Source organism: Neofelis nebulosa, chromosome 13 (assembly GCF_028018385.1).
Source record: "Neofelis nebulosa isolate mNeoNeb1 chromosome 13, mNeoNeb1.pri, whole genome shotgun sequence".
Taxonomy (NCBI): domain Eukaryota; kingdom Metazoa; phylum Chordata; class Mammalia; order Carnivora; family Felidae; genus Neofelis; species Neofelis nebulosa.
The window spans coordinates 49,751,835-49,779,775 of NC_080794.1; the positions used below are offsets into that span (position 1 = coordinate 49,751,835).

Genomic DNA, 27,941 nt, shown 5'->3' on the forward strand with positions numbered 1-27,941 from the left:
ACTGCTGCAGTGAAAAGACCCTTCTGGCCAAAGAGACTGGTGCTACTGGTGGGAATTCAGGAGGGCAGGGGCTAGGCTGGTCTCCGGGGAGTCCCCCAGGCAGCAATCTGGCTCCTGCAGTGCCTTTGGGCTCTTGGCTTGGCCCTGCCAGAGGCCAGGAAGAGCGGGGGAGTGGCAGGGCTGGATTCTTCAGGGCGTGGTGTCCCCTCCCCCCTTCTGATCTCAGTGCCTGCCCCTTCTACTTGATCAGGGTTGCCCTTATCTCCATTAATCCATTCTCATTGTGTGTGCACGCGTGCCTCCAGACATCCCACACCGCAGCTGCCACTCCCAGGTTTATCCCGGGCCTCTCCTTGCCGCCTCCCCCCACCCTCTCCCCGCCACCAACTGTTAGAGGCAGGGCATGCCCTAACGGAGTGGACCTGGATAGGGGAGGCCTCCCCAGAGCTCCAGAATAGGAGAAGCTTCCACAGAGACGCAGAGACAGGCCCGGAGAGGAAGAATCAGAGGGCAGGCATTAAAGGGAGGGTTAAGATGCAGCAGCCACAGCAGAAAGGGTATGCGGTGGAGGCCTCCAGGCTGCGCAGGCGGGCTCCAGAGTGGGAGAATGCAGGGTGGAGTGGAGGCCCTACGTGCACACTTGAGCTCCAGGGGGTCACGGCTCTTGGGTCATTTTGCTGTCCTCGGGATCTCTGGCTCCCCTGCTGACGCCCAGGTCTCTAACCCCTCTCCCAGCGCCCCCGCGTGGCCACCACGTCTGTCCTGCGTGCACTCCATCCAGGGAAAGGCTAACTGAGCGGTCTGAGGCTTGGCCATCCGCTTCTTCGCTGTGTGGACCGGGGTACGTCCCTGCCCTCTCTGAGCCTCGCCTCCTGCCTAACTCGTTGGGCTTTGGTGACCTTAGATTGCGCCCTGGGCTGGGCGCACCCTGCAGCTCCTTCCGTTGTTCCCCCTCCACTTTGGGCTATTTCCTCCCCCAGGAGCGCTTGCCAGTGACTGGCTCTCTGTGAGAGGGAGTTACTCGACCCTCTCCGTCCTGAGCCTGCCTGGTCCCAGTGGCGGCAGGACAGACGGCCATTCTACAGTGTCCAGGCTGAGTGTGTGAGGACAGCTGGGTTGCCTGTTGTCAGGGCCCTAGGGTTTACAGCCCACCCACGTGGATTCGAGTCCCTGCCAGGTGAGTTCATGAACTCATTTCACCAAGTTGTTACAAAGATTATACAAGAGGCTGAAAAGCCTGAGGGCAGAGCTTGGCACAAGGTAAATGCTCAATAAAAGGCAGCTGCTATTATTAATGTCAATTCCAGCCTTGAGATTCTGACCTGGCGCTCACCCAGCGCCCACCGGATCCTCAGGGCTAGGGACAAGGGGTCGGGCCGATGTGGAGGCTGTTGGTGTGTGCGCCCCCTTCCACTCCTGCCCCTCTGTGGACCCCTGATCCAACCCCCACCCCCTGCAGCCCCGTGCCCCTCTTCAGACCCCGCACCGCCTTCCCACCACGGCCGGCCTGAGGCCAGGATGTGTTCTCAGTCCATGGAGGCTGGAGCAAGGCCCAGTCAGTCCCCGGGGCGGTCTGCTGGGAAACGCCCCGCGCCCCCTCTTCCCCGCCCCGCGCGGGGCGGGACAGCCCTGGGGCGCCTTAAAAACCAGAGCTGGAGCTTCGGTCGCAGCCAAGGTGAACAGGATCCAACTTCGCTGCAGCTATCCTTGACGACCTCGCAGACCCCCGGCAGTCATGGCCAGCAAGAGCTTGCAGGACCTGAAGCAGCAAGTGCAGGGGGCGGCCCAGGAAGCAGGTGAGGACAGTGCTGCGACCCGGGGCACTTGCAGGGACTCACGGAGGCAGAAGTCCTGGGTTACGCATCCCGAAAGTCGGTGGGCCGCTCCGGGTCCTGAGGGCCCTCTCTTGAGATGCAGGGATCCGGCAGGACGCCCACCCCGCCCAGCCCAAGGGATGATGCCTTGAGGGAGGTGGGGAAACATTGGTGCACCAGGAGTTCGGGCCGATGTGGGCATTGCCAGAAGCCAATATAAAGAGACTGCGCGGGCGGGGAGCGGCCACACCCCGATCGTGAGGAGCCCCACCTCGGTCCTTAGGGGAGGGTGAAGGTCCACGGAGAGAGCGCAGTTCACACCCCATGCACCGAGAGATCCATCTCTGTTCGCTGGGGTCTCAGAGGCGCACTAGACCGGATGGGATGGCAGAAGGGGCTCCTCCTGCCACCACCCGGCTTTGAGTTCCCCTACCTCCCCCGTCCTACCGAAAAAATCATTTCCTTCTAAGTCCTCACCCAGAGGGCCTTCTCACCCCTCACCTCAGAAGGTAGGTCCCCAGCCTTGTTTCTCCACCTCCAGCTCTTTCCTCCTGGGACCTGAGATTACACAGCTGGGGTGGCATAGGGTGGACTGGGGTTAGGGAATGTGTGGAGACCCCTGCCCTAAGGCCCACCAGCTGTGGCTTTTCCAGCCCAGCTCGGCCTCCCCTGGGACTCCAGCTCCCAATTTGTGCTGCACATATCCCAACGAACAGACAACACCCAAACTAACCCCCTCCTTCATCAGTGCCCCAGGGAATGCCCACAGTTGCTCCCCTGAAACTAAAATGCTACCAGGAAGCCTGTCTACAAGACCCTTTCTTCTGGGCCACACTTTCCCCATCTGTAAATTGGGTGCAAAAGCTCCTTCTCTGTGGCCCCTACTGGTTCTGTCATATAAGGACCCACAGGAGCCTCTGTGAGCCACAGACCCCGGGCCTGCCTGACCCCCCTACACCTCCCTGACCCAGGGTCTGAGTAAAAGCAGCTTCTTTCTGGTTCAGCTGCAAGGATGAGTCAGGTCTCTGGAGGCTGGAGCCACTTGTCTGCTCCCCTAGCAGGTGGGACCCACTTGAGCCCCTGGAAGCCCTGTTCACCACAGGCACAAACTCTGGTCCAGGGGAGATGGCCTGACTTTGGAAGTGTCACCTCCTTTCTGGACTTCATTTCCTAATGCCTTAAGTTGCATGCCCACAGAGGCACCAGCATCATTGTTTGTGTGCCTTCTGGGGAGAGGCATGGGAGAGAAGCAGTGGTGAAAGGGCCTTGCAAGGGTGGGGCCCCTGTGCACTGGAGGTGGGAATTCAGGCATCTGGGCCAGGCTTCTGGGGGAGAAATTGTGAAAGAGGGACAGGGTTCTTCCCGGGCGGTGCCCAGGAGCAGCCACAACCCAGATGCCAGCTACAGCCTCTGTTGGGATGTTTTCTCTGCAATCCTGGAGATGAAGAGAGAAGCAGGCCAGAGGGGAGGAGCCTAGAGTTATAAATAAACAAGAATACCCCAGAGGCATGGAAAGGGCCCCTATGCCTCACTGGCACAGGACTTTTTAGTCAGAGGACTTTACTTTGATGGCATCCATCCCTTGGGCCTGTAGGACACACTACTCTAGAGAACAGATAGAGGTGGCAATGGTGGGGCCCCTGTGGTCGGCAGTGTCTCAATAGGGGCTAAGGGCCACATCTCTCTGTTCCAGTGACTGCGGCAGGATCATCGGCCCAGCAAGTGGTGGACCAAGCCACAGAAGCAGGGCAGAAAGGTCTGGTGGGGCTGGTGGGCAGGAGGGCGGGCAGTCCCAGAACACTCCCCACCCTATTCAGCCCTCAGCCAGACATACCCTCCACTCTGAAGCCCCTCTGCCCACATTGCTTCCTGGGGATGGGGATCCAGGCCAGGCTAACCCTAGAGGACTCTGGTTCCCAGGGCCTGGCCCTCACCTGCTTTCTCCTTTCCTTCCCCAGCCATGGACCAGGTGGCCAAGGCCACCCAGGAAACCATCGACAAGACTGCTAACCAGGCCTCTGAGACTTTCTCAGGTTTTGGGAAAAAATTAGGCCTCATATAACGACAGAAGGGAGACATGGGTGACTGCCCTCCAGCCCCTGGGCTTTGGCAGGCCCTTGGCCTGCTGCCTTATTAAAGCACATGTTCCTACCTCCTGTCCACTTCATTCCTCCCCACAAGCCGGGCCCAGCCCTCTCTCGCCCCTGCCCTGCACAGTGTGCAGAAACCCAGCCCCGACATCCAGAGTTCTGGCATTCCAAATTCGGAAACCCAGACGAACTGTCCAAGAATTCTTTTCCCATGGTCTCAACCGCAAATCCAGATGCTCCCTTATCCGAAGTTCAATGAAGTATGTGTGCCTCCCGTTCTGTTCAGGAGCCACCCGGTCCCCGTTCCCAAATCGCTCCCTCAGCTCCAGGAACCCCGCGCCTCCTAGGAGGGGATACTTGGTCCCTAGATGCTCGAGGGGCTCAGTTCAGGGCAGGGGAATAGGGGCCCCAAGGGCTGGGGCTTCGGGAATTTCTCCCCGCTAGCTGCGCCTGGAGGCTGCGAGCACCGGGGCTCCCTCGCTGGGATCCTGTGAGGACCTCAGGTGGCGGGATCTCTGGGGACGACGCAGAGTCGCAGGAGCAGCACTTAAAGCCCTCGCCGCACCCCGGTCCCCGCCCGCGGGGTGTTTGTGTGCCGGCCCCACCCGGCGGTGAGTCACCGGGCAGGACCGAGAAGGCTAGGACAAGCCAGGAGCCGCCGCACCCCGCGGCTGGACTGGAGCTGGTTCGGAGCTGCAGCCGAGAGTAGCCCCGCCCACGACACGCCCCCTGGGGGAGGAACAGCGGCGCGGGGGGTGGTGCACGTGGGCTTGCAGTGGGCTACAGGGCGGTGTACGTGCGCGCGCGACCCCCTCCCGTGAGCACCCCTTCCCGCTCGGAAGTACCAGGACTTTCTGTTCCAGGATGGAGGCCGGCCCTTTCGTGCCACAGGGTCCCTAGAGGGACTAGACTTCCCGCAAACTTAGCCACCCCCCCCCCCAAGCACGTGTCCACGCACGCGACACCAGCCCCGGTAAGCCCCGCTGCAGGGTGACTCACAGTTGCCACAGGATAAGGCCCAGCCCTGGCGCCTGGCGCTGGCGGCCCCCTCCATCCGGACCCCCTGCCACACCGCGTTCCCCTTACCCACCTCCGAGCCTTTGCTCACGTTATTCCCTCCACCCGTGAGGATCTTATTCTCTCTGGACGAGCACGTACGTAGCCAAGCCGTTTCCATTCAAAGATACTAATGACACGTCCCAATTCTGGGCAGATAAGAGAGAAAAGAGTAGTCTCCCCTCACTCGTGGACACAAGGCCGGCTTCATGGGAAGCCTCGCACGGCCGCCAGCAGGGAGCAGTGTCGTCGTGTGGCGCCCCGCCCAGGCCCAGGTGTCCCTGTGGGTGCAGCTCTGCTCCAGCGACCTTTCTCTTCTCCAACCTGAGAACCCTCCCAGGCCGGCCACAGATCTTCTCCCGCTCCCGGTCAGCGTCTCCCATCCTCACCCAGGGGCCAAACCAGCTTCCATTCTTGTTTCCTTATTACTGACTGTACCGGAAAGAAGGCCTCGCTTGATCTGCAAAATGGGCCAAGGCTGCTCCCTCTGGTCCAAAGAGAAGGTCCTCAAAGAGACACCTGGGTAGTGTGAGGGCACTTCCAGCATCTCCAGGGGCCCCTGCCTCCAAGGAGTGAATGCCAGGGTCAGGAGAGACCACCTGGGGAGGGGGGTGCACAGCTTGGGGGAGACCCCATGGGCTGGGGTGGCAGAGCCCACACATATTTTCTGGTGTGAGTCCTTCCCCTGGTGACTCAGAGAGAAATCCTCGTGGGTCCAGCAATCCCTTTTCATCCTGCACTCCCCAGGAGATTGCCTTAGGGATGGGTGTGGGGCCCAGCTCTGGCCAAGGAGAAGGGAGGTCACATCTGAGGGCCTGGGAGCTTCTAGGAAATATTCTCCATCCTCAGAAAAAGACAGACAAGGGAAGAAACAGTCCCCCCTCTTCCACCGGACATTTTTGTGGCTGGAAATGATGCTTAGAACTGTGCCAGCCACATGTAACCACAGGAGAAACAAGCCTAAGGAAAACACAACTTTATTCAGTCCCTAAACTAACCAGTCTTTCAGCCTGCCATACTAGCAAGAGGATGCAGTTTCCCTCATTGTTTGAGCCACTGTGAATCAGGTTTTCTCTTACAAACAAAAGCTTCAATCCCCATGTTACCTGGATGCCAGCCAGCATCCTGCACTGGCCGGCCTCACCCGCCTCCCCAGCCTCCTCTCTCAACACCCTGGCCCTCTCTGCCTCAACCACATTGGCCCTTTTCCATTTCCCTTGACATCATGTTGCTGCTCACCACAGGGTCTTTGCATGTGCTATTTTTACTGCCTGGACCACTCTCTGTCCTCCTCCATTAACCATTCTTGTCTAGAGCTCCTACTTTTTCATTCTTCAGATCTCAGTTCCCTTGTCCATCCTCCAACACGCACACACACTCAGGATGGGTCCAGCAACCACTGATACAGTTTCATACCTTGTCCTCCTTTTCCACAGTTATTCTAACGAGACCCTTCCAGTATGCTTCTCTGATGGTTGTCCATGGGGCTGCAACCAAGTTCCTTCTACTGATGAGTGCACGCCAGTGCCTAGAATGGTGCTCTGGCAACATCTGCTAAATGAACACAAGCCTGACCTCCTTTGGTTCTCCTACCAGATAACAATGAGTTTGCATATTGTCAGATGAACCCTGGGTGCCGTCTCTTTGGTGCAGCCCCTTCCACATTCCTGATGCCCCATGTACCATGCAAATGCCTGTTTCTATGTGCCTCTGTTCTTCCCAACATTGCAAACCGTGGGAATGGGGGGAAGGCCAGTTTGAACTTGGTTTTGCTACACGTCTGGGACACAGTGGGCGCAACACCAGGGGAGCCCATGGGAGCCTATAGGAGCCCAGGCCTGTCTCCATGAGGGTCATGAGGCTAGTTGAGCCCAGACCGTGGCCACTCTACCTTTGGGTCCTGGTCAAGGATCCAAAGAGCAATTCTTCCATTAGCAGTTCCTCCAAACGATTCTTGATTCTCCAGGTTCTACTTCCTCAACTAGCTAAACGCAAGGTCACTAAAAAGAGAGACAAGGGCAGGTTCCATTTTGGTTCCACTTGACTTCTCAGCTCTGATTCCTGTCGAATTGCAAATTTTATGAGCGACAAGGAGCAGAGTTTTCTATTTTCTGCTTTCAACCCCCTTCTCTCTTTTTCTCTTTCTTTCTCCTTTTTGGTTGTTATTTGTCTCATTCTAGTTTCTACTTTTTGTAAATTTTTTTTTTTTTAGTGTTTATTTATTATTGACAGAGAGAGAGAGACAGAGCATGAGGAGAAGAGACGCAGAGAGAGAGGGAGACACAGAATCTGAAGCAGGCTCCAGGCTCTGAGCTTGTCAGCACAGAGCCTGATGTGGGGCTCGAACTCACGGACAGCAAGATCATGACCTGAGCCGAAGTCGGGCGCTCAACCAACTGAGCCACCCAGGTGCCCCTCTAGTTTCTACTTTTTGAAAGCATTTACATTCCATTCCTCTACCCTGAGCCACACCTTTGTTTTCTCTTAGATCTGCAACTGAAAATATTATAAGCTCTCTGCTATTCCTGTTGCTAAAATATGTTTTGCTATCTGTTACTTGGTTGGAATTAGTCTGCTAGAAGGTTCCTCATGGCGCCTGGGTGGCTCAATTGGTTAAGCGCCTGACTTCAATTCAGGTCATGATCTCACGGCTCATGAGTTTGAGTCCTGTGTCGGGCTCTGTGCTGACAGCTCAGATCTTGGAGCCTGCTTTCAGATTCTGTGTCTCCCTCTCTCTCTGCTTCTCCCCCACTCATTCTCTCTCTCTCTCTCTCAAAAATAAATAAACATTAAAAAAAATAGAAGGTTCCTCAAGAATAAAATATTTACAGATGGACTAGGAAGACTTGGGGTCTGAGCTCATAATTGTTATAGCTAGGCCTCTTGGGTTATTGCAATGTATCCATGAAGATTCATTGTGTTCTATTTTTGTGTGTGGCATTTAATATTTAAAAAAATTTTTTTACTGTTTATTTTATTTTTGAGAGAGAGAGAGAGAGAGAGCCTGAGGGGGGAGGGACAGAGAGAAAGGGAGACACAGAATCTGAAGCAGGCTCCAGGGTCCGAGCTGTCAGCACAGAGCCTGATGCGGGACTCAAACACATGAACCACGAGATCATGACCTGAGCTGAAGTCAGACGCTCAACCGACTGAGCCACTCAGGCGTCCTGGCATTTTCTATTTTAAAAATGTTAAAAAGTTAAAATAAAAACTTTTTTTTATTATCATTGAAATAATTTTAATTTATTTAGTTAAAATTGACTAAATTTAGATTTTAATTTAGCTAAATATGCTAATGTTAATTCCCGGCTTCTGATCGTTGTATTGTGGTTGTGTAAGATGTGAACACCCCCGTCAGGGGAGTCTGGGTGAGGAAGACAGGAAAACTATATTACTTTTGTAACTCAATTAACACTGAGTTGGAAGACAGAAACTACCCTATTAATCGTAAAACCCTTGTATTCCTGATGCTGGAGGCTGTCAGGAATCTGAAGTTCAAATCTCAAGTGGCATTTCCCAGATGGCAGTGGGAGTCTGGGTTGGGGGTAGGGGCAGGGGATTCACCCAGACTCCTCTGCTCAGGAGCCTGCCCCTTTTTCATGTAAGTGCTGGACTCACCTGTGTAGCCGCGACCCCTCCACCCCTCTGCCTCTTAGAACCAAACTGACTTTTAGAAGATTCTACGGGCAGCCTTCTCTTTTCCCAGTTGCAGCCTCCAGGGGTTTGTTTAGCCCTTGTTTCTTCAAAGGCTCTCTTCACTCTTGGAAGGTGGTGGTCTTATGTCTGACACCTCTGGAGATCCTTGGGCATCTTCTGCTTCCTCCTTCACCTGCTCAGGTTCTTAGTTCTGTCCCGAAGAGTTCTCATTCAACACCTGAGACCACCCACTTCCTCCCCGGGTCTCTCCCACTCTTCTGCACTTGCCTGCCTTGCCACATTGGTTCTGCTGGTCTCACCTGCTCCTGGATTTGCATGGTTTCCCAGCTTCTCTGAAGAGAAATTTGATGTGTGTGTGTGTTGATGGGCTGCCTTCCTCCTCCTCCTCCTCCTCCTCCTCCTCCTCCTCCTCCTCCTTCCCCCCCCTCCTCCTTCATATGGTTTCAAGAAGGAGAAATGGGACTATTTAGAATTAAGCTGCTGCCCTGTTGTCTCCAGACCTGGCAGTCTGGCAGGCTGAGCTGGTATTCTGTTTACAGAGAATCCATATCCACTCTCTGCCTGCTCCTCCCTGCCCTCGCCCCAGGAACCTGTCCTCCTGAACTGCATCACCAGGGCTCTCTCGCCCTCAGTCCCAGTTGGGTTCAGCCAATGGGCGACACATGGCTAGGTCACAGAGGGAGAGGAGAGGTATTTGTTCCCCATGTACCCTCCTTGCTTGACGTGGTTTGGGAGTGGCTGGGTTCCTCTGCTGCTGCTCCTGTCGAATGACCTTCTTGTAAAGCCACAGCTCTCCTTGGCATCTGTATGGCCTTGCTCCTTACCCTTACCCCTCCAGGCCCAGGGTGGTGACAACTGTCACCATGACTGGTCCCCGGGCACCTTGCCATCCTTTATTGGTTCTCTTAAGTCTCCCCACAGCTTTGTGAACAGTCCCTTCCTTAGGTACCCCTTTGATGTGCCCTCTGATTTCCAACAGAATCCTGACTGACATCCATGGATGTGTGATGTTGACATGCCGAGGGGCCACAAAACATCTCCAGGAGTCAGGATTTGGTTCCCTGTGGCTGGGAGGGGTCGGTGTGTGCAGGGTATGTGTGCTCAGTATATACTGTGAGCTCAAATCCCTGAAGCAGAAGGAGGAGAAAGCGGAAGGAGGACAGGCAACCATAGTTCAGATCACACAAGAAGTTATCACTTTAGACGTAAGACAGCCCTGAGTATTTGAACACTTAAAATAAGCATTATTTATTTTTATTTTTCAGAACTGGTAATTGCTAAGTTGGCAAATTGTCATATGAGAAATTGGCTCACCGTGACTTGATGATGCAGCCACTTGATCCTTTGCCAAACTGGGTTGTTGCACAAATTCCACTTGGAGGATTAGTTGGCTCCTCTGAAGGCCTGATGGTCCTGCCCCAGGGGCTGGACTTGATCTTCTGTCTCAGGACAGGTGCCTGTGTTCAAGGGCTGCTCTGCTGGGGTGCAGGGTGAGCCAGGCCTCTTCTAAGATGGGATGGTTCCCACCTGAGTCATCTTCAACTCATCCAGGCAGTAATGTTCCCTGCGGGAGTCACTGGAGCCCAACCCCTCACATCTGGATCCATCCCTGGTTAGGAGGGTCTTGGGTTGTCTTGGGTTTCTTTGCCTGGAAAGAAGACCACCCTCAGTGATCCACAGGCGGGGCTGAGAAAACAGGAAGCTGGTCACAGCAGGAGCTGGAAGGCCAAAGGGAATGGCTCTGGGCCAGAGCACCAAGGTCAGGGGTCCCCCCGTCTGGTCCCAGGCAGCTTGGCGAGGCCCCTCGCTTTCCCCTTGCTGGGCATTTGGGATCTTTGTCTGGACCCGGTCTTGCCCGGAGATCTGGGGCCACAATATGTTGTCACTGGAGCCAGGGTGCTCCTCCCAGGGCAGTGCATTACAGAGGAGCAGGGGCTCACGGGCAGGGAGGGTGATGTGGTAAGGGCAACAGTAGCCAACAGTGGAAGAAAAGCATATCCAGAGGCTGTACTGGGCGGGGCTCTGGACTAGCCCTGGGACCGGAGTCCTGCGGAGGCACTGAGTCTTAGCAAGGACCTACTGAGGGGCTAGTGAGCTCCAGAGGAGAGGGAGAACAGTATCCCAGGATGGGAACTGGTGTGGAGGGGTCTGTGGGGTCTGGAATCTGTCCCAGAAACACTGGATGACACCACCATCCTGTCAGGGGAACAAGCACGGCGAGGGACCCTGTGGGCTGGGGGACACACACCACCTCAGAGGAAACAGGGAAGGAGCTTTGCTGGGTCCAGGGAGATCCCTGTGGGTCTCTAAGCCCAACTCCCCCCAACTGTGTCCCCAAAGTCCCCCACCCTTGGCAGCACTGCCCTGAGCAGAAGACTCTGGAATTCACCTGTGCTGAGGGGAGAACAGTCTTCTGGACCTGCTTAAGCTCCAAAGCCCCTCACTTCACAGCCTCTTCTGAGTCCACAGGGGCACACACAGCCATCTGTAATAGTTGCAAGAGTAGTATTATTGTGTTCTTTCTCTCAAAGATGGTTTAATACCCGACCACTCCTGCCAGTGGAGAATGGTGTGTGTGGCCCTGTGACCCAGAGTTTCTGCTGCCACAGCACCCACTGCCTGCCCCTCCGCCCCCCGCCATGGGGGCCGGCCACAGCTTGGGGCTTCCTAATACCAATCAGGAATGTGGGAGGGCCTCAGCCCCGTAGGACCCAGGCGGTGAGGGCCCGGAGTCGGGTAAACACTAATTAGGGTTCACCACACCCTCCTGGGCATCTGTACAGGCTGAGAGAACAGGCATGGGGGCAGGCAGCCTCAGACTCCTGCCCCTGGCCTGGATGGCATGAACAAGGACTTGGGAGGACTTCTTTCATGACTCCTTGCCACTGGGGTCATAGTCCCCGGCCCTCTGCCCCCGCTACTGGTCGGTCAGGGCTCACTCCTGAACAGCCCCTCTCTAGCACAATCAGTGACAAGAGGGAGGGAGCGGAAATTTACCAAGAACTTGCACACATGATCCCTCTATCAGTGACATGGCCAGGAAGGTGTGGCTGTCCCCATTTTATAGATGAGGAAACTGAGGCTCAAGTTTGGGCTGGTGAGTAAGGGAAGCGGCATGTGACATGTGGCTTGAGGCATCACTCTTCAACCTGAGTAACTAGGGAGGCAGCCTGGCCCCTTAAGCATGTGATGCATCAGGGGCCTGTAGAGTGGCTTTCTGGGAATTCTGGCCAGGGCCAGATGTACCTCCCCTACTGGTGCTGGGGTCCTCCATCTACTCCTGTAGGACCTCCTGGGGGACACTGCTGGCCTCACAGGACCTCTCCGAGAAGCCAGGCCCTGAGGTGCAGGGGTGCTGGGCTCTCTCCTGTGCTGCCTGCCCCTGAATGGGGCTGCGCAGGGGTTCAGGTGCTCCTGTGAGCGAGAAGCAGCTGACTGCAAGCCAGGATGACTGGGTTTCTGGTTAATGCTATGTCCTCCTCAGCTGTAGGCAAGGTACCACCATGAAGCCCCCTTCCCCCGCCCCTCAAATTTCCAATGAAAGCTGCAGAGACACTGCAGAGCTGAAGTCCTTGGGAATGGGGAGGTCAGTGGTGCCCATTCCACTTGTGCCCCTGGCCTGAGGGACCGTCCAGGTCCCCAGGCCCACAGACCCCCAAGCCCCTGACTAGGGCACCCTGAGGATCCTGGATAGCAGGCTGCAAGTCCTAGGCCTTGTCTGGATACACAGCAGTGCCGAGACTATGGGGAGCTTGAAGCCCAGGGGACTGGAAGGGCTGCTGTCCCCAAGTGCCTGTCATCTCCCAGGGCAGTCAGGCCTCCTTTCCAGTCTCAGCCCTGCTCCTGTCCCTGCCCCTCAGAGGGCCCCCAAGTACCGGGTGTCAGGGTCTCATACTGCCAGAGGGGCAGGGCTGCAGTCATGGCACTGGGGCAGCCCCACCCAGCCTCGTCTTCCTGCCGCTGCCTGCGCTGACTCACCACCTGATCTCCTACCTGGCTGGGGCGGGGGCTCCTGCCCCAGAGCCCAGGCAGGCATCAGAGGCATCTATAAAAGCACGCTGATCCAGACCGCAGCATCCTGCTTGGTTTGCCACCTGTCACCGCACAATGCTGGGAGGTCTGGGGAAACTTGCTGCTGAGGGCCTGGCCCATCGCACCGAGAAGGCCACCGAGGAAGCTGGTAAGGACCCAGAGGCTCCTTTCCACCTGGCCCTTCTCCCTAGGCTGGGGTGGGGGGGGGGTGGGGACAGACTCGATGGGGCCTGTTGGAAGCTGATCCCAGCAGATTGGGGGCAGGCCTTGGCCCCTTGAGGAACCCATCAATCCCACAAGGACAGAAAGGAAGTGAGGGGTGTGGAAGCTGAAGAGGGCAGCTTGGGTGGAGTCATGAGGGGTCTATTGCCCCCAAACAGGCCTCCCTCGGTCGGACCCATTTCTGGGGTCTGTGAGGCAGGAGGGACACAGCTCAGAGGAGGCCCCTGGGAGCAAAAAGGGAGCCCAGGTGCTGGGTGAGCCTCCAGTGGCTAGAATCCTCCCCTCTGGAAACCCGGGAGTCCTTCCATATCAAAGCAGCCTGTTTTGAATGTCCTATACAGAAACAAGAAAATGGGTTTTTATTTTTAGCATCACTTGAATGCCTCAAAGATTTCTTTACTAAGAAACCACCAAGTCTGATTCTGTTCAAAGTCAGCCCCCTGGGTTTATACAAAGGACGTTTTCAATTTCTTCAAAGTCCCCAGAAACCCTTTTCTTAAAGATTTTATTTTATATATTTTAAATGTTTATTTATTTTGAGAGAAAGAGAGAGTGCAGGGGAGGGGCAGAGAGAGAGGGAGACAGAGAATCCCAAGCAGGCTCTGCACTGTCAGCCCAGAACCCAACATGGAGCTCGAACTTGTGAACCTGTGACGAAATCAAGAGTCAGATGCTTAAACGACTGAGCCTGCCCAGTCACCCCTGAAGACTTTATTTTTAAGTAACCTCTACACCCAGCATGGGGCTCGAACTCATGACTCCAAGATCAAGAGTCACATGCTCTTCTGACTGAGCCAGCCAGGTGCCCCAAAACCCTTTTGGTGTGTATGCTGCAGCAACTCTGTGCGGGAGGCTAGTCCTGCCATTTTGTGACAAACAACTGGTGTCCGCGTTGACTGTTAGGGTTCTGCATGGCCGCAAACATGTCTGTATTTCGTATGTTAGCTCTGCAGCTGGGGTTTACCTCTCTCTTGCATATCTCGCTGGCCCCGAGTTCGGCATCATCCCCATTCCACAGATAAGGGAACCAAGTGTGCAGAGTGGAGGTAAAATCAGAAGCAGTTCTTCTGATTCCAAAATCTTCCAGTTCTAGCAACTACCGCACGAACTTGAGACAACTCCGAGGTGGTGGGAGAGTTCCTCCTGTTGGAGGAATTGCTCTGGGGGCTCGGGTTTGGCTGGAGGAGACTTCGGGATCTGGCATCCCCAGTGGAGCTGTGGTGGGACAGCAGCTCACCTGAGAGGTGTGGTGACCCGGGAGACAAGCTCTGCCTTGGCCTCAGGGGCCCCGTTGGCACGAGGGCCTGCTCATCTGCATTCCAGGCCTTGCCAGGCCAAGGGGCACGGAGGGCCCTGTACTCTCGTCTGACTGCCTAGGTTTGTCTTCTGGCAGCCAGGCCCGCTGGAGTCTCTGAATTAAGGCAGCTGAGGGTCCTGCTCGTGAGGCTGCCTGGTCTCACTGGGAGGTGGGGCAGGGGCGGCGTCCAGGACATCCAGACGTCCTGGGCTCTGCCTTGAGGAGAAGCTGGCTTGCACTGCGCTCACTCTGGGCTTCTCATCTTTTTAGTTCATGCCGTTGAGGAGGTGGTGAAGGAGGTGGTGGAACACGCCAAGGAGGCCGGAGAGAAAGGTATCATTGAGGCTGGGGCCAGGGGAGGAGGGAAGGAGGGAAGCTAGATGCTGGGAGCAACCCGTTCTTTGCCTAACCGGTCAAACCCTGACCTTGATGTTGCATCCTTTCAGTTGGTATGCAATTATCTACGCTCATCTGCGGCCACAGACTGTACTTTGCTAATAAAGCAAGATCCATCCAGACAGTCCTTTCCGTGGGATGTTAAGGAGACGGGGTCGCAAAAGACTATGTGGCAGCACGCTCTGACAAAACATTTCAGACAGGAGACTGTCTGTGTATTTACATGTCTATTTGCATAAATGTTTATGTGTGTGTGCTGCAGTGTAACTAAAAGTGCCTCATTCCTTACAACATGATAGGTTCCAGATGGATCCAGGGCTCACGTATTAGATACATGAAATCGTTAAACTGTTAGAAGAGAAGGTGGTGGATTGGGGATAATATGGGAGAGGAGAGGATCTTTTTAACTGTGACGGAAAACCCGACAGCCACATAGGAAATATTAGATAGACCTGGCAATATAAAACTTGCAACTTTTCCATAATAAAAAAAAAATGCGATAAGCCAAGCCAGGAGAAAGACCACAAAGGGAGGAAAAACATTTGTAAATAGAAACGATGGACCAATATAAAAACGACAGAAGACACAAGCAGGCAGTTGACAGAGAAAAGAGGTCTGAGTAGGCAGCGCGCCCTTGGGAGGAGCAGGCGCCGCCTCACTCAGAATTGGAGAAACGCGAGTTGTGGAGGGAACCAAAACCACGTTTGAATGCGTTCCTCCGGGAGCCCTGCTGCCCTCTGTCCCATCGGGGCAGAATCCAGCAAGGCCAGGCCACCATCCAGTAAGACCGCCACATCCCTGCAGGCCACTCCAGCTGACGCGGGCCCTGCTAGCTGGAAATGTTTACTTTGCTCACCGGACGTTATTCTTCTTTCTTCCTGACAGCCATTGGCGAAGCCTTAAAGAAGGCCCATGAGGCAGGGGACAAAGCGGTGAAGGAAGTCACTGAGACGGTGACCAACACAGTCACAAGCGCTGTCACCCATGCAGCGGAAGGCCTGGGCAAGCTGGGACAGTGAGCACACCCGCCTCCAGCGGACTCTTCCTGAATCTCAATAAAAAGCTGTGAAATGTGTACACTGAGCCCTGGGTTTATTCCTGTTTGGACGGCAACGCTGCCTGTGTCCCGAGTGTCTGCAGGGGCAGGGGGCCGGCATGTGCACCTTCTGGGGGGCAGTAGGTCCCCATGATTGATCAGCTGTGCTGCTCTCACACTGAGATTTCTCACATCAGCAAGGAGCTCTTGAAGAATTGTTAGGGTCTGTGCTACATTTCTTCAGGGATCATTTCCCCAGACACTATATATAGCTTTCAGACACCTCAGCGCGTGTCCTCACCTTCAGGACATCCCAAGGGAGGAACAGAATTCAGCTCACACGTGCTTTGGGTTTTCCCAAAGAAATCTTTAGAGGATTCAGGGAAGACAATAGACTAACCTGATTGCGAGTTTAGCCGGGCAGGTTCAGACATTTTGAGATGCTTCACGTTCTGAAAGAGACTATGGATATGTGTTTCTGCTGGACAGTCACAGAATCAGGTCAAGTAGTAACTGAGTCCTCCGCTTATTGGCTGCTGAAGCCACTGTTTGGATCTTTCCCCGGAGACCGGTCGGGCCTGAATAGTGGCAGCGACCAAGAATGCTGACCTGGCCTTCTTCCTGCCATGAGTGGTCAGCACCCTAAAGGTTAAACGTGTGTGTAAGCAGCATTTAGCTTCACATTTGGGATTTAAGAAAGGAAATGATTTGTAAAGAAAAGGCATTGCTGATTTGTCTTGCCAGAAGTTACTCGTTCTTAGCAGAAATGAGGAGAAAAGGTGTTTTAAGGAGGATATCACTGGCTCGCCACATTTCTGGCTTTCTTTTGAGAATTGGCTTTACAAGTCTCTGAACAGCCCAGGAATATCCAATGTCCTGCCACTGTTCAGTTAGATCTGGATTCTATATCTTGGTTTGGTTCCTGAAGACTTTTTAATTCCCCCAGTCTAAACCCAAGCTCAAATCAATGGAAGCACTGTGGGTGGCAGTGTCAGCTGGGACAGTCTTTGTTTTTTTTTTTTTTTAAATTTTTTTTTTCAACGTTTTTTATTTATTTTTGGGACAGAGAGAGACAGAGCATGAACGGGGGACGGGCAGAGAGAGAGGGAGACACAGAATCGGAAACAGGCTCCAGGCTCCGAGCCATCAGCCCAGAGCCTGACGCGGGGCTCGAACTCACAGACCGCGAGATCGTGACCTGACTGAAGTCGGATGCTTAACCGACTGCGCCACCCAGGCGCCCCTGGGACAGTCTTTGGACAGCAGTTCCTCTTACCAGACCTTAGTCTTCAGGTGTGCACAGGTGCATACCGATGCCTAGAGGGTGAACACACAGCTTCTTCGCAGCCTGTATGTAATAGTAAGAGCTGGAAACACCCTAACATGCCAGTCAGAAATCACTTAGATGGCTGGGACATCTAGGTGGCTCTGCTGGTTAAACATCTGACTTCGGCTCAGGCCATGATCTCTCGGTCTGTGAATTTGAGACCCGCGTCAGCCTCTGTGCTGACAGCTCAGAGCCTGGAGCTTGCTTCGGATTCTGTGTCTGCCTCTCTCTCTGCCCCTCCCCCACTCATACGCTGTCCTCTGTCTCTCTCTCTCTCTCTCTCTCTCTCTCAAAAATAAACATTAAAAAAAACTTTTAAAAATCACTTGGATGGCAAGTTTTGCTCTGCTTATTAGGTGCAATGCATAATATAGAGTTGACACCTTTTACTTCTAGTGGACTGTAATGCCTTAGCTTGAAAATGGTACCTGGGCCTGGATGGCCACCAATAGGGCCTGGTTAACAATTATTGCATGTATATATGAAATGGAATACCCTATAACTGTCAAGAATGAGGAAAATGTGCATGTACCATATAGGAACATGTCCAAATAAGTTATAAGTTGTAAAATACATATGTAGAAAGAGTTCGTTTTTGTAAAGCAAACACATACTTGTGTAAGAATGGGGGAAAAAAACTGGTAGTTTATATATAGCAAACATATTAACAGTGCTCATCTCTGTGTCCTTGGGAATATGAGGAATCTGCATTTTCTGCATTACATAGTTCCGTGATGCTTGAATTTAAGAGAAAAACCAACACAGATAGACTTTTTTTTTTTTTTTATTTAAAAAAAAAATTTTTTTTTTTAACGCTTATTTATTTTTGAGACAGAGAGAGACAGAGCATGAACGGAGGAGGGTCAGAGAGAGGGAGACACAGAATCTGAAACAGGCTCCAGGCTCTGAGCTGTCAGCACAGAGCCTGACGTGGGACTTGAACTCATGGACCGCGAGATCATGACCTGAGCTGAAGTCGGCCGCTTAACCGACTGAGCCGCCCAGGCGCCCCCAGATAGACTTTTAAATGTTGTCGAGGAGGCCTCGTACTATCTTATTCAAGATCGTTTGCAGGTTAAGTGCTACTCAAAGTTTACTGGTTTGCAAACCTTGTTATTCCCACGTGGTGAAAAGATAAGTGAAAAAACAGAGCATTCAGAAACTTTCCTAACAATTTGACATTGCCTGGACCTCCAGGAGTGTGATCAGCAGACAATTCTTGTTGAACAGGGTAGAGACCGGCTCTGGTTGTTGAACTTGCAAGGCAAGTTGTATGTGAACTAGTCACATGAAGTAGGACAACATACAATGATGAATTAGATTAATAAACAAACAAATTTGTCCTTCACTACAGAGTTGGAGAAGCGCTCCCTATGTTCCCTTAACTTCACCTTGCAGTGTGCTGTTCTGGAATAAGTCCTTCCATCCTTCACTTTCTCTTTACTGTGTGTGTTGTGCAATGAGGGTATGACATCAGCCTCAGACAAACTCTAAGTGTGCTATAAAAAGCAACAGTGGGGGCGCCTGGGTGGCTCAGTCGGTTGGGCGTCTGACTTCGGCTCAGGTCACGATCTCACGGTCCGTGAGTTGGAGCCCCACGTCGGGCTCTGGGCTGATGGCTCGGAGCCTGGAGCCTGCTTCTGATTCTGTGTCTCCCTCTCTCTCTGCCCCTCCCCCGTTCATGCTCTGTCTCTGTCTCAAAAATAAACGTTAAAAAAAAAAAAATTAAAAAAAAAAAAGCAACAGTGACATCTGAGAAACTGGTGGAGCAGGGACCTCCAAAAATTCCCTCCTCCATAAAAATAATGAGAAAACTGGCAAAAATATAGTCAGAATCTTTTTCAGAATTCTTTTATTTTTTAAAAATTTACACCCATATTAGTTTGCATATAGGGCAACAATGATTTCAGAAGTAGATTCCTTAGTGCCTCTTACCCATTTAGCCCATCCCCCCTCCAGTAACCTCTGTTCTCCATATTTATGAGTCTCTTCTGTTTTGTCCCCTCCTGTTTTTATTTTTTTTCCCTTCCCTTATGTTCATCTGTTTTGTCTATTAAAGTCCTCATATAAGTGAAGTCATATGATTTTTGTCTGTCTCTAATTTCACTTAGCATAATACCCTCCAGTTCCATCCACGTAGTTGCAAATGGCAAGATTTCATTCTTTTTGATTGCCGAGTAATTCTCCATTGTACATATACATCACATCTTCTTTATGAATTCATCCATCAACGGACATTTGGGCTCTTTCCATACTTTGGCTATTGTGGATAGTGCTGCTATAAACATGGGGGTACATGTGCCCGTTCGAAACAGCACACCTGTATCCTGTGGATAAATACCTAGTAGTGCAATTGCTGGATCATAGGGTAGTTCTATTTTTAATTTTTTGAGGAACCTCCATACTATTTTCCAGAGTGGCTGCACCAGCTTGCATTCCCATCGACTTTTTCAGAATTCTTAACCAAAGGCTTACAGCCATCCAGGGATCATTTATGTAGAACAAATTCAATAAACAAAATCTTGTTAAGAATGGCAAGCTTTGTGATGTTTTTAGCTTACCCTATTCTGTGCCACCCATGCCCCGCCCCCACCTTTTCCAGCTCCATGGTAGCCTTGAAAACCAACAGCCTGGCAGTTACTGGAAAGCACTGAACAGAGTTGGAGTTCCTTCAAAGCCTCATTCCCAGGGAACTGTGATTATTTCACTTGACTGGTGGTTCCTAGGAAGACCCAACTGCAAGGCTGCCTCTATTTGTCCAGAGTAGGAGCTCACTTAATGTAAGCTGCTTTTTCCCTCGGGCTTTGTCATAAAACAGAGTCAATTTTGTAAGTTGGTGGGTGCTAAAGGTGGTAGATAACAGTTTGGGAAAATAGGCAAAAAGCTTAAAAGGAAAACCTGGCGAAAGAGATATCCATAGGGACTTTGAAAATTCCAGCACGTTCCTGGGAATCTAGAAGTCCATGCACATGTGTAGGGCTGTGCGCGTGCTCGGTAAAGACCGGAGAAGGCTCAAAGCTCTCACCTCTAAACAATCTTAAGGCTCTGTGCAAGCAGGTAGTGAAACCAAGGCAGAGATTTATAAACCGCCAAACTGAGTGTAGGAGGTGAGGCCCAACCTGCGCGAGTTCCCTGGCAAAGGAGGCAGACCTGTTGGTTCTAGGTAAAGAATCTGTCTGATCATTAGCTGACCACTAAGCTGAGTAGAAACTTTAAGGGCAAAAAACAAAAACAAAAACAAAAACAAGAACAGACTATAGAATTAATTCAGAAAAGTTTACTACACAAACGGTCAACAACAAAAAGCAACAAGCAATCTAGGGGGAAGGGCGTGGAATCCAACTTCAGAGTGGCCACAGTGTATTATTTAATACATCTAGTTTTCTGGAAAAAAAAAAAAGATTCGCAAGGAAAGACATTATGACCCATTTAAAGGGGGGAAAATTGGAAACTGTGCCTGAGTAAGCCCGAATATTGGACTTTACCAAAGACTTTATTTTTTAAAGTTTATTTATTTATATAATTTTAAAACAAGTTGATTTACTTATTTTGAGTGAGACCTGAGGAGGGGCAGAGAGACAGGGAGAGAGAGAGAATCCCGTGTAGTCTCTGTGCAGTCATCACAGAGCCCAGTGTGGGGTTTGAACCCACAAACCGTGCTATCATGACCTGAGCCGAAATCAAGAGTCAGATGCTTAACCAACCGAGCCACCCAGGCGCCCCATTACCAAAGACTTTAAATCAATTATTCTAAACATGTTCAAAGAGCTAAAGGAAACCACATTTACAGAATTAAAGTGTAAGATCAACACCAGATAGAGAATACAAACAAAGGGATAGAAATTATCGAAAATAACAGAATAGAGATTCTAGAGTTGAAAGCACAACTGAAAGAAAACATTCATTCGAGGGCCCAATATCAGATGTGAGCAGACATATGATAGATTCCGCGAACTTGAAGATACCTTAAGTGAGATTATCCAACCTTAAGAAAGCAAAACAAATGAACCAAAAAAAATGAAGAGACTCAGAGACGTGGGTCACTGTCAAGAATGCTCCCTTATGCACAATGGGAGTACCAGAGGGAGAGGAAAGGCAGGAAGAGTATTTGAAGAGATAAGGGTTGAAAACAAATTTGATGAAAATTTAACCTAGACTTCCAAGGAGGAAGACTCAAATAGATATCACCTAGGCATATCCTAATCAAACTGTTCAAATCCAGAGACAAAGAGAGACTCTTGAAACAGAAAAAGAAGTCATCACAGAAAGGGGAGGTTCAATGAGATTAACAGGTGACTTCTCATCAAAAACCAGGGGTCAGAGGCAATAGGGTAACCTATTTGAAGCGCTCAGAGACGTCAACCAGGAGTTCTAACATCCAGCAACCACAGCCTTTTCACCTCACATTGGCACAGTCCCCTTAACCCATAGGACCACCACTCCATGCTGCTGACTCTGCTGTCATCAGGGGAGACCTGGCAGACCCAGGCCTCGACCTGTCCCCCAGCTTCAAAAGGTCCACACAGCCCCAGGTTCCTGCAACTTCCTGAGCACAGCGGCCTGTGCTCACACTTGGTACTCCAGGCTTCCCAGGGGAGGGTGTGCTTAGAGCAGGACCCACTGCCGCTCCCCCCAACAGGATACTTGCTGTCAACATGTGTCCTCAGAAACTTTGGCCAACTTGCAACTAGACTCCCTGGATGCTTCCTGAGGTTCAATGCTGAGTGGGTTTTTTTTTTTTTTTTTTGGTAGTCCTTCACTAATTTTTAATTTAAGTGAATTTTATATAATGCACAATTAAATGTTTTAGAGTATAGTCCAGTGGCATTTAGCACATTCACAATGTTATACAACTATCACTCTTAAGGTCTTTTTTTAAAATTTATTTACTTAAAAAAAATTTTTTTTTAATGTTTATTTTTGAGAGACAGAGAGAGAGAGCAGAGGAAGGGCAGAGAGAGAGGGAGATATAGAATCTGAAGTAGGATCCAGGCTCTGAGCTATCAGCACAGAGCCTGACGTGGGGCTCGAGATCACAGACTGTGAGATCATGACCTGAGCCGAAGTCGGATGCTTAACCGACTGAGCCACCCAGGTGCCCCTTAAGTTTATTTGAGAGAGACAGAGAGTGCCAGAGAGGGCAAGCACAAGTGGAGGAGGGGCAGAGAGGGAGAGAGAGAACCCCAAGCAGGCTCTGTGCTGTGCTGAGCCCGACATGGGGTTCAATCCCACAATCACAAGATGGTGACCTGAGCTGAAATCAAGAGTTGAAGGTTAACCGACTCTGCCACCCAGGTGCCCCGTCACTCCTAGTTTTAAAACTTTGTTATCACCTCAGAAAAACACCCTCTACCCATTAAGTAATCACTCCTGACCATCCCCGTCCATCCCCCCAGGCCCTGGCAATCACAAATCTGCTTTCCGGATCTACGGATTTCTCTATTCTGGATATGGCACATAACTGGACTTATATAGCATGTGACCTTCTGCATCTGGCTTCATTCATATTCCACTGCATGTAGATACCACTTTGGTTTTCACCAGCATGATGGGAGCTGTGGGTTTTTGCAAATGCCTGTGTCATGTTTAGAAGTTCCTTCTGTTCCTAGCTGGTTGTTTTCTTACGAGGTCTTGAATCCTGTCAAATGCTTTTCCCACATCTATTGAGATGACTAGGTGTTTTTTCTTTCCCTTTATTCTTTTAATGGAGCGTAATGTGACGGTGATGGATCTTCTTATGTTGCACCACCCTTGCATTCCTGAGAAGTCCTACCTGGTCATGATGTGTAACACACCTGTAATGAACTGTTGGATTCAGTTTGTTAGTATTTTGCTGAGTATTTTTGTGTCCGCATTCATAAGGGATACTGGTGTGGTTTTCTTTTTCCTGTGATGTCTTTGTCTGGCTTTGGTATCAGAATAATGCTGGCCTCCTAGGAGGTGTTGGGAGGTGTTTCTTCATCTTCTATTTCTTTGGAAGAGTTTGAAAAGGATTTGTGTTAATTCTTCAAACATTTGTTATTCATCAGACCTGTGTAACCTTGGATTGGGCAATGGTGTCTTAGCTGTAACATCTAAAGCATAGCAACCAAAGAAAAAATAAAATGGGACTCTGTCAAAAAAACACAAAACAGCGACACCTGGGTTGCTTGGTCAGTTGAGCATCTGACTCTGGATTTCAGCTCAGGTTGTGATCCTAGGATCTTGGGATCAAGCCCTGCATCAGGCTCCATAATGAGTGTGGAGCCTGCTTGAGTTCCTCTCTCTCTGCTCCTCTCCCCAGTTTGCTCTCCGCTCTCTAAATTCCCCCCACCGCCAAAAAAACACAAAAACTTTTGTGTTAAAGGGTACCATCAAAAAATTGAAAAGACACACCAACAGAATAAAATATTTACAAATCATACATCTGATAAGGGTCACATATCCCGAAAATATAAAGAACTCTTACAAACCAACAACAAAAATATAATTATATAAAAATGATATAATATATATTATATAATAAATTATATTATAAAAATATAATTAGGGGCGCTTGGGTGGCTCAGTTGTTTAAGTGTCTGACTTGGCTCAGGTCATGATGTCACAGTTCGTGGGTTTGAGCCCCGCATTGGGCTCTGTGCTGACATTTCAGAGCCTGGAGCCTGCTTCAGATTCTGTCTCCCTCTCTCTCCCTGCTCCTCCCCCAATCACACTCTGTCTCTCTCTAAGATAAATAAACATTAAAAAAAAAAAAAAACCCAATTAAAAAATGAGCAAAGGATTTAAATACAATGAAAACGAAACATTTAAAGTTGCTGAAAGTGGTTGCCTGTGGGGCGTAGAGAATGGTGAGGTGGGGTGTACAGATGGGAGGGATAAGCTGTTGTTCACGGTAAGACTTGTAGAACTGCTTGCTTCTCTATACCGGTAATTCTCACCGGGCACCCCTCAGGGGACATTTGGCAATGTGAATACATTTTTGATTGTCCCATCTGAGAGATGCTATTGGCATCTAATGGGCAGAGGCCAGGGGAGCTGCCAAGCACCCTACAAAGCACAGGGCAGCCCCCAAAACAAAGAACTACCTGGCCCCGAATGTTAATAGTGTTGAGGTTAAGAAACTGTCTAAACCACTGTGGAAGCTTTGATTAAAAAACAAAGAAGCCAATAAAAGTTATTTGTGAAAAAAAAACCAAATCAGAACGCCCATATTACAAAGAAAAAAAATTAAAGAAAATTCTTTTGCAGGGGTCTCTGTGCCAGCTTCACAGATGTAGTTTTCTTCACGTGCCATGTTTTGACTGTTTTAATGTGTAGCACGGCTAAGAAGGTCTACCAGAGATTTTTAGGGATTGATGAATTTACCTAAAGCCTGCGAGTTAAGATGCTAAGGTTTTTTGTTTTTTTTTTTTAAAGTAAATCACCAATTCTAGTAATTGAGCTGCCAGAAGCTCTGCTTAAAACAACAACAACAACAACAACAACAACAACAACAACACCACCACCACCCCCCAAAAGCCAAGCTTTTGTGTCTCATTTCCCTATCAGGGTAATTAAACACATTCTGGGGCAGATGTTCGTGAGGCAGCATTCTTCAAGTGTAACACAGGCTGTTGATGGTTCTTTCAGAGGCAATTTAACTTTAGAGTATTATATGTTTTTAAAAGAATTATAAACGTAAATAAACTAGAAAATTTCAGTGAAGCTGAAAGACTAATTGACCAGAATTTTCAAACTCAAATCCCCAGAAACCAAGGCTGACACCAGCACTGTGTTGTCTTTATATAGCCAGCAAGCACAATACCGGTTTTCTCACCCGAATCTTGGTAACACATCGATGTGTATCTAATCTTTAAAAAACCACTTATAAATCAGTCCTAATGTTAGCCACAGGCCACAGCGAAGACTTACTTGTCATCCCTCTTGCACATGACCTGATTTGACTGCCCCGCCCGGTTCCAAATATGCTGGGACTTGTTTGCCTATTGCTCTGCAACCCCACATGTTAGAGCTCCACCCAGAGTGCAAGTAGACAGACCAGCTGGGGAAGGGCTCACTGTGTCCACGGTGCCAGGGGGCTTGTTCATCCACTGCTCGACTCAGAACTGCAGAGATGTTCTGGGCAGAATCAGGACAAAACAGAGTCCAGCTGCAAGTTTCAGATTTGGCAGCTAAGTTACTGGCAGAGTCGGGTCTAGGATCCAGTTCTGCTGACCACGGTTAGTATTCAGTCTTAAGTTGTTACATCCTGTGGCTAAATTATTTTTTAAAATTTTTTTTTCAATGTTTTTTATTTATTTTTGGGACAGAGAGAGACAGAGCATGAACGGGGGAGGGGCAGAGAGAGAGGGAGACACAGAATCGGAAACAGGCTCCAGGCTCCGAGCCATCAGCCCGGAGCCCGACGCGGGGCTCGAACTCACGGACCGCGAGATCGTGACCTGGCTGAAGTCGGACGCTTAACCGACTGCGCCACCCAGGCGCCCCAACCTGTGGCTAAATTATTAAAAACAAAAACCCCAATCGATGAAAATGTCCTTCATTAAAAAGAGACACTAAGAATTACTTCAGTATATCAGCTATGAGCACTAAAACCTCTTCCAAGAATAGCCATTGATACTATTTAACAGAATGAAACACAAAAGAATTCACTAATAAAATCTGGGCAGCTCATAATGTAGTGGAAAGAAGTGGTACATAGGTGGTTGTTGCAAAAGTCCTTAGAAACCCAACTGTAGTTTTATTATTTACTAAAAGAGATACTATCAAATATAAAAACACAGAAGAGAAACATAAGCTTTGGAAAAGGTAGACTTTTAATAACTGCTTTTATCACCAGGTTAAGTCATGCAGTTACAAAGTAGTTAGAAATTTCTGAAAGGATATTGTCGTTTTAAAAAAAAAAAAAAAAGCTCATTCTTACATAAATAATATCTAGTACTTCATTGGGACACTACTGTTCAAAAGGCCTTGGCGAAATAACCCCCAAACAAAACACTCAACCCAAGGTTGTTTTCAGCCCACTGGTAATGAAGCTGTGTGCAGAATACAGGCCTCTAACAGAGGACACAAAGTCAGGGCGAGTCGGGGCCATTGGCACGGCTCAGAGTCGCCAGCAAGACTCCAAAGTGGGAGCCCAAGTGGTATTTTTTCTGGGACGCTCTACTTGAATTATTGTTCAATTAGACAACACAGTAGATCTTCAACAGAGAACGATTAATTAACATGATAAGGAGGTTACTACACTCTTTGGACTATATGTCATAATTGTGGTTAGTGACTTCTGACAGTCTTAACAAAAATAGCCTCCATCATTTGCAGTTATGAAGATAACTTAATTCTCCATCGGGCCTTTTATTTTTGCCGGACAATACATGATTGATAAGCTATAAATGATACTGTTTTATGTTATAAAAATACTAGCTTTTTCATTTATTATGTTTATAGGCATTCACTGCTTGAGTCAAGGTTAGGCTTATTAAGTGATTAAAGGCAATTTTATTACAGCAGCACATACTTATTTTATTCTAAAAGAATAAAATGCATAAAGAGAAATAGCTTTTATTTTTGTTGCAATCTGTAAAATTGAGTTATTTTGCTGATGTAAAAATACCAGTAACTCACTTGAGGACCATGCCACCTTCTGAAAATGCCACACACCTGCTACTTAGATGTATCAAAGTTACAGCACGTCTCAGACTTGTCCAGAGCTGAAGTAATAAGCAACTGACTGCTCTTGGATGACAGGTGCTTTCCTAGCCACAGCTCTGGCTGTACTGGGAAGCAGCCGCGGAGCAAGGCGGTATAGCCAGATGGAAGGGACTTTTCATTTAAAGGCAAAATACCCAAATCGCTCTCTGGCTTAGGTAATTTCTATGTTCGTATTCATCAGCTTGTACATGATCCCCTAACCTTAATTTCTTTTTTCTCAAAGGGCCTGATTTGGACTGACTTGTTGAGAATGATGTCCATTATCTATTAAGTCAAGAGAGAGAGAGAGAGAGAGAGAGAGAGAGAGAGAGAGACAGATTCCTGTGGTTACATGTAAACTTGTGAAGGGCCTGCAGATGAAGAGGGAAGAGGGCAGTGAAGAGGTCAGCCACACTCCATCTAGGTGAAGGTCACACCGGCTTCATTGTATACTTTGAAGACTTTCTCAATGGCGTTGACATAGGCAGCCGTTCTCAGGTCTAACCCCAGGTTATACTTCATAGCCGTGCGCATGATTTGCTGAAAGGCAGGAGAAAACACGGTGAAGTGTGCATGCGGGGCACACGCGGGCCCGGTGCGAGGAGCCTCGGCCACCATGGCAGCGCAGGACTCAGGCACAGAACCCGTTAGGAAGGACCTGTTCTCTGCAACCAAAGTACGCCACTGACTAGGCAGCAGTAAGGAGCTGCTCTTTAGATGTGAGCTGTCTCCGGCCTTTAGACGCCCTGTTATCTGGAGTAAGCTCCTTGTTAGACTTGGTGATAATTTTATAAAACTCAGAATGGGGTGCTGAAAATGTGCTGGAGCTTTGTGAATATGCTTAAGGCTGTGGACCGTATACTTTAAAAGGGTGAATCTACGGTATATCAGTTGTATTGACAACAAATTGTTATAACAAATTAACAACGAGCACCATCATCAATGGCTGCTTATGCTATTTCAACTTAAGGGTGGGTGAACAGAGTTTGAACTCAAGAAGAAATGAGGGAAATGCATCAAAGTGCGTTTAAGGTCTTGAAATAAGGAGCAAGGGGTCAAAAAACCTTTTGTTTATACCAAATTCTCCAGTGAGGTAGTTTCCTGTAGCGATAAGAGAGTGGTGTACTCAACTGCAATCCAGTTTGGCTGACTGTGTGATGTCTAGCTAAAGCTAACTGCCGAACACCATTCCCGCCTAACCTGGTATTACCATTTCTTTCCCAAAGCCCAGCAGACATACTGAACACCCTGAAAACACTGCCTGTCATTTAAGACTGAACAAGCATGCATTTTGCTACACAGGAATGAAGAACGTGTAAACAGACTGCTGTCTTCGACCACA

At 49.9% G+C, this 27,941-nt stretch overlaps 3 protein-coding genes across 3 annotated transcripts in view; 2 read left to right on the forward strand and 1 right to left on the reverse strand.

Annotated features, from left to right (window-relative positions):
- The first annotated feature begins 1,639 nt into the window (after positions 1-1,639).
- Positions 1,640-3,965, forward strand: ADIRF (adipogenesis regulatory factor). The gene is made up of 3 exons (XM_058696918.1): positions 1,640-1,796; positions 3,508-3,570; positions 3,773-3,965. Exons 1-3 carry the CDS (start codon positions 1,736-1,738, stop codon positions 3,874-3,876), a joined length of 228 nt encoding a protein of 75 aa, XP_058552901.1. The 5' UTR covers positions 1,640-1,735; the 3' UTR covers positions 3,877-3,965.
- A 6,892-nt stretch (positions 3,966-10,857) lies between these two features.
- On the forward strand, positions 10,858-15,639 carry FAM25A (family with sequence similarity 25 member A). Its single transcript, XM_058696919.1, has 3 exons — positions 10,858-12,797; positions 14,439-14,501; positions 15,450-15,639. The coding sequence occupies exons 1-3, from the start codon at positions 12,725-12,727 to the stop codon at positions 15,581-15,583; spliced, it is 270 nt and encodes an 89-aa protein (XP_058552902.1). The 5' UTR covers positions 10,858-12,724; the 3' UTR covers positions 15,584-15,639.
- A 10,063-nt stretch (positions 15,640-25,702) lies between these two features.
- GLUD1 (glutamate dehydrogenase 1) overlaps positions 25,703-27,941 on the reverse strand; it is a 38,129-nt gene continuing 35,890 nt past the window's right edge. The window contains exon 13 of the mRNA XM_058696926.1: positions 25,703-27,139. Within this exon, the coding sequence (XP_058552909.1) occupies positions 27,020-27,139 (120 nt within the window). The 3' untranslated portion in view covers positions 25,703-27,019. The remainder of the gene's footprint in view (positions 27,140-27,941) is intronic.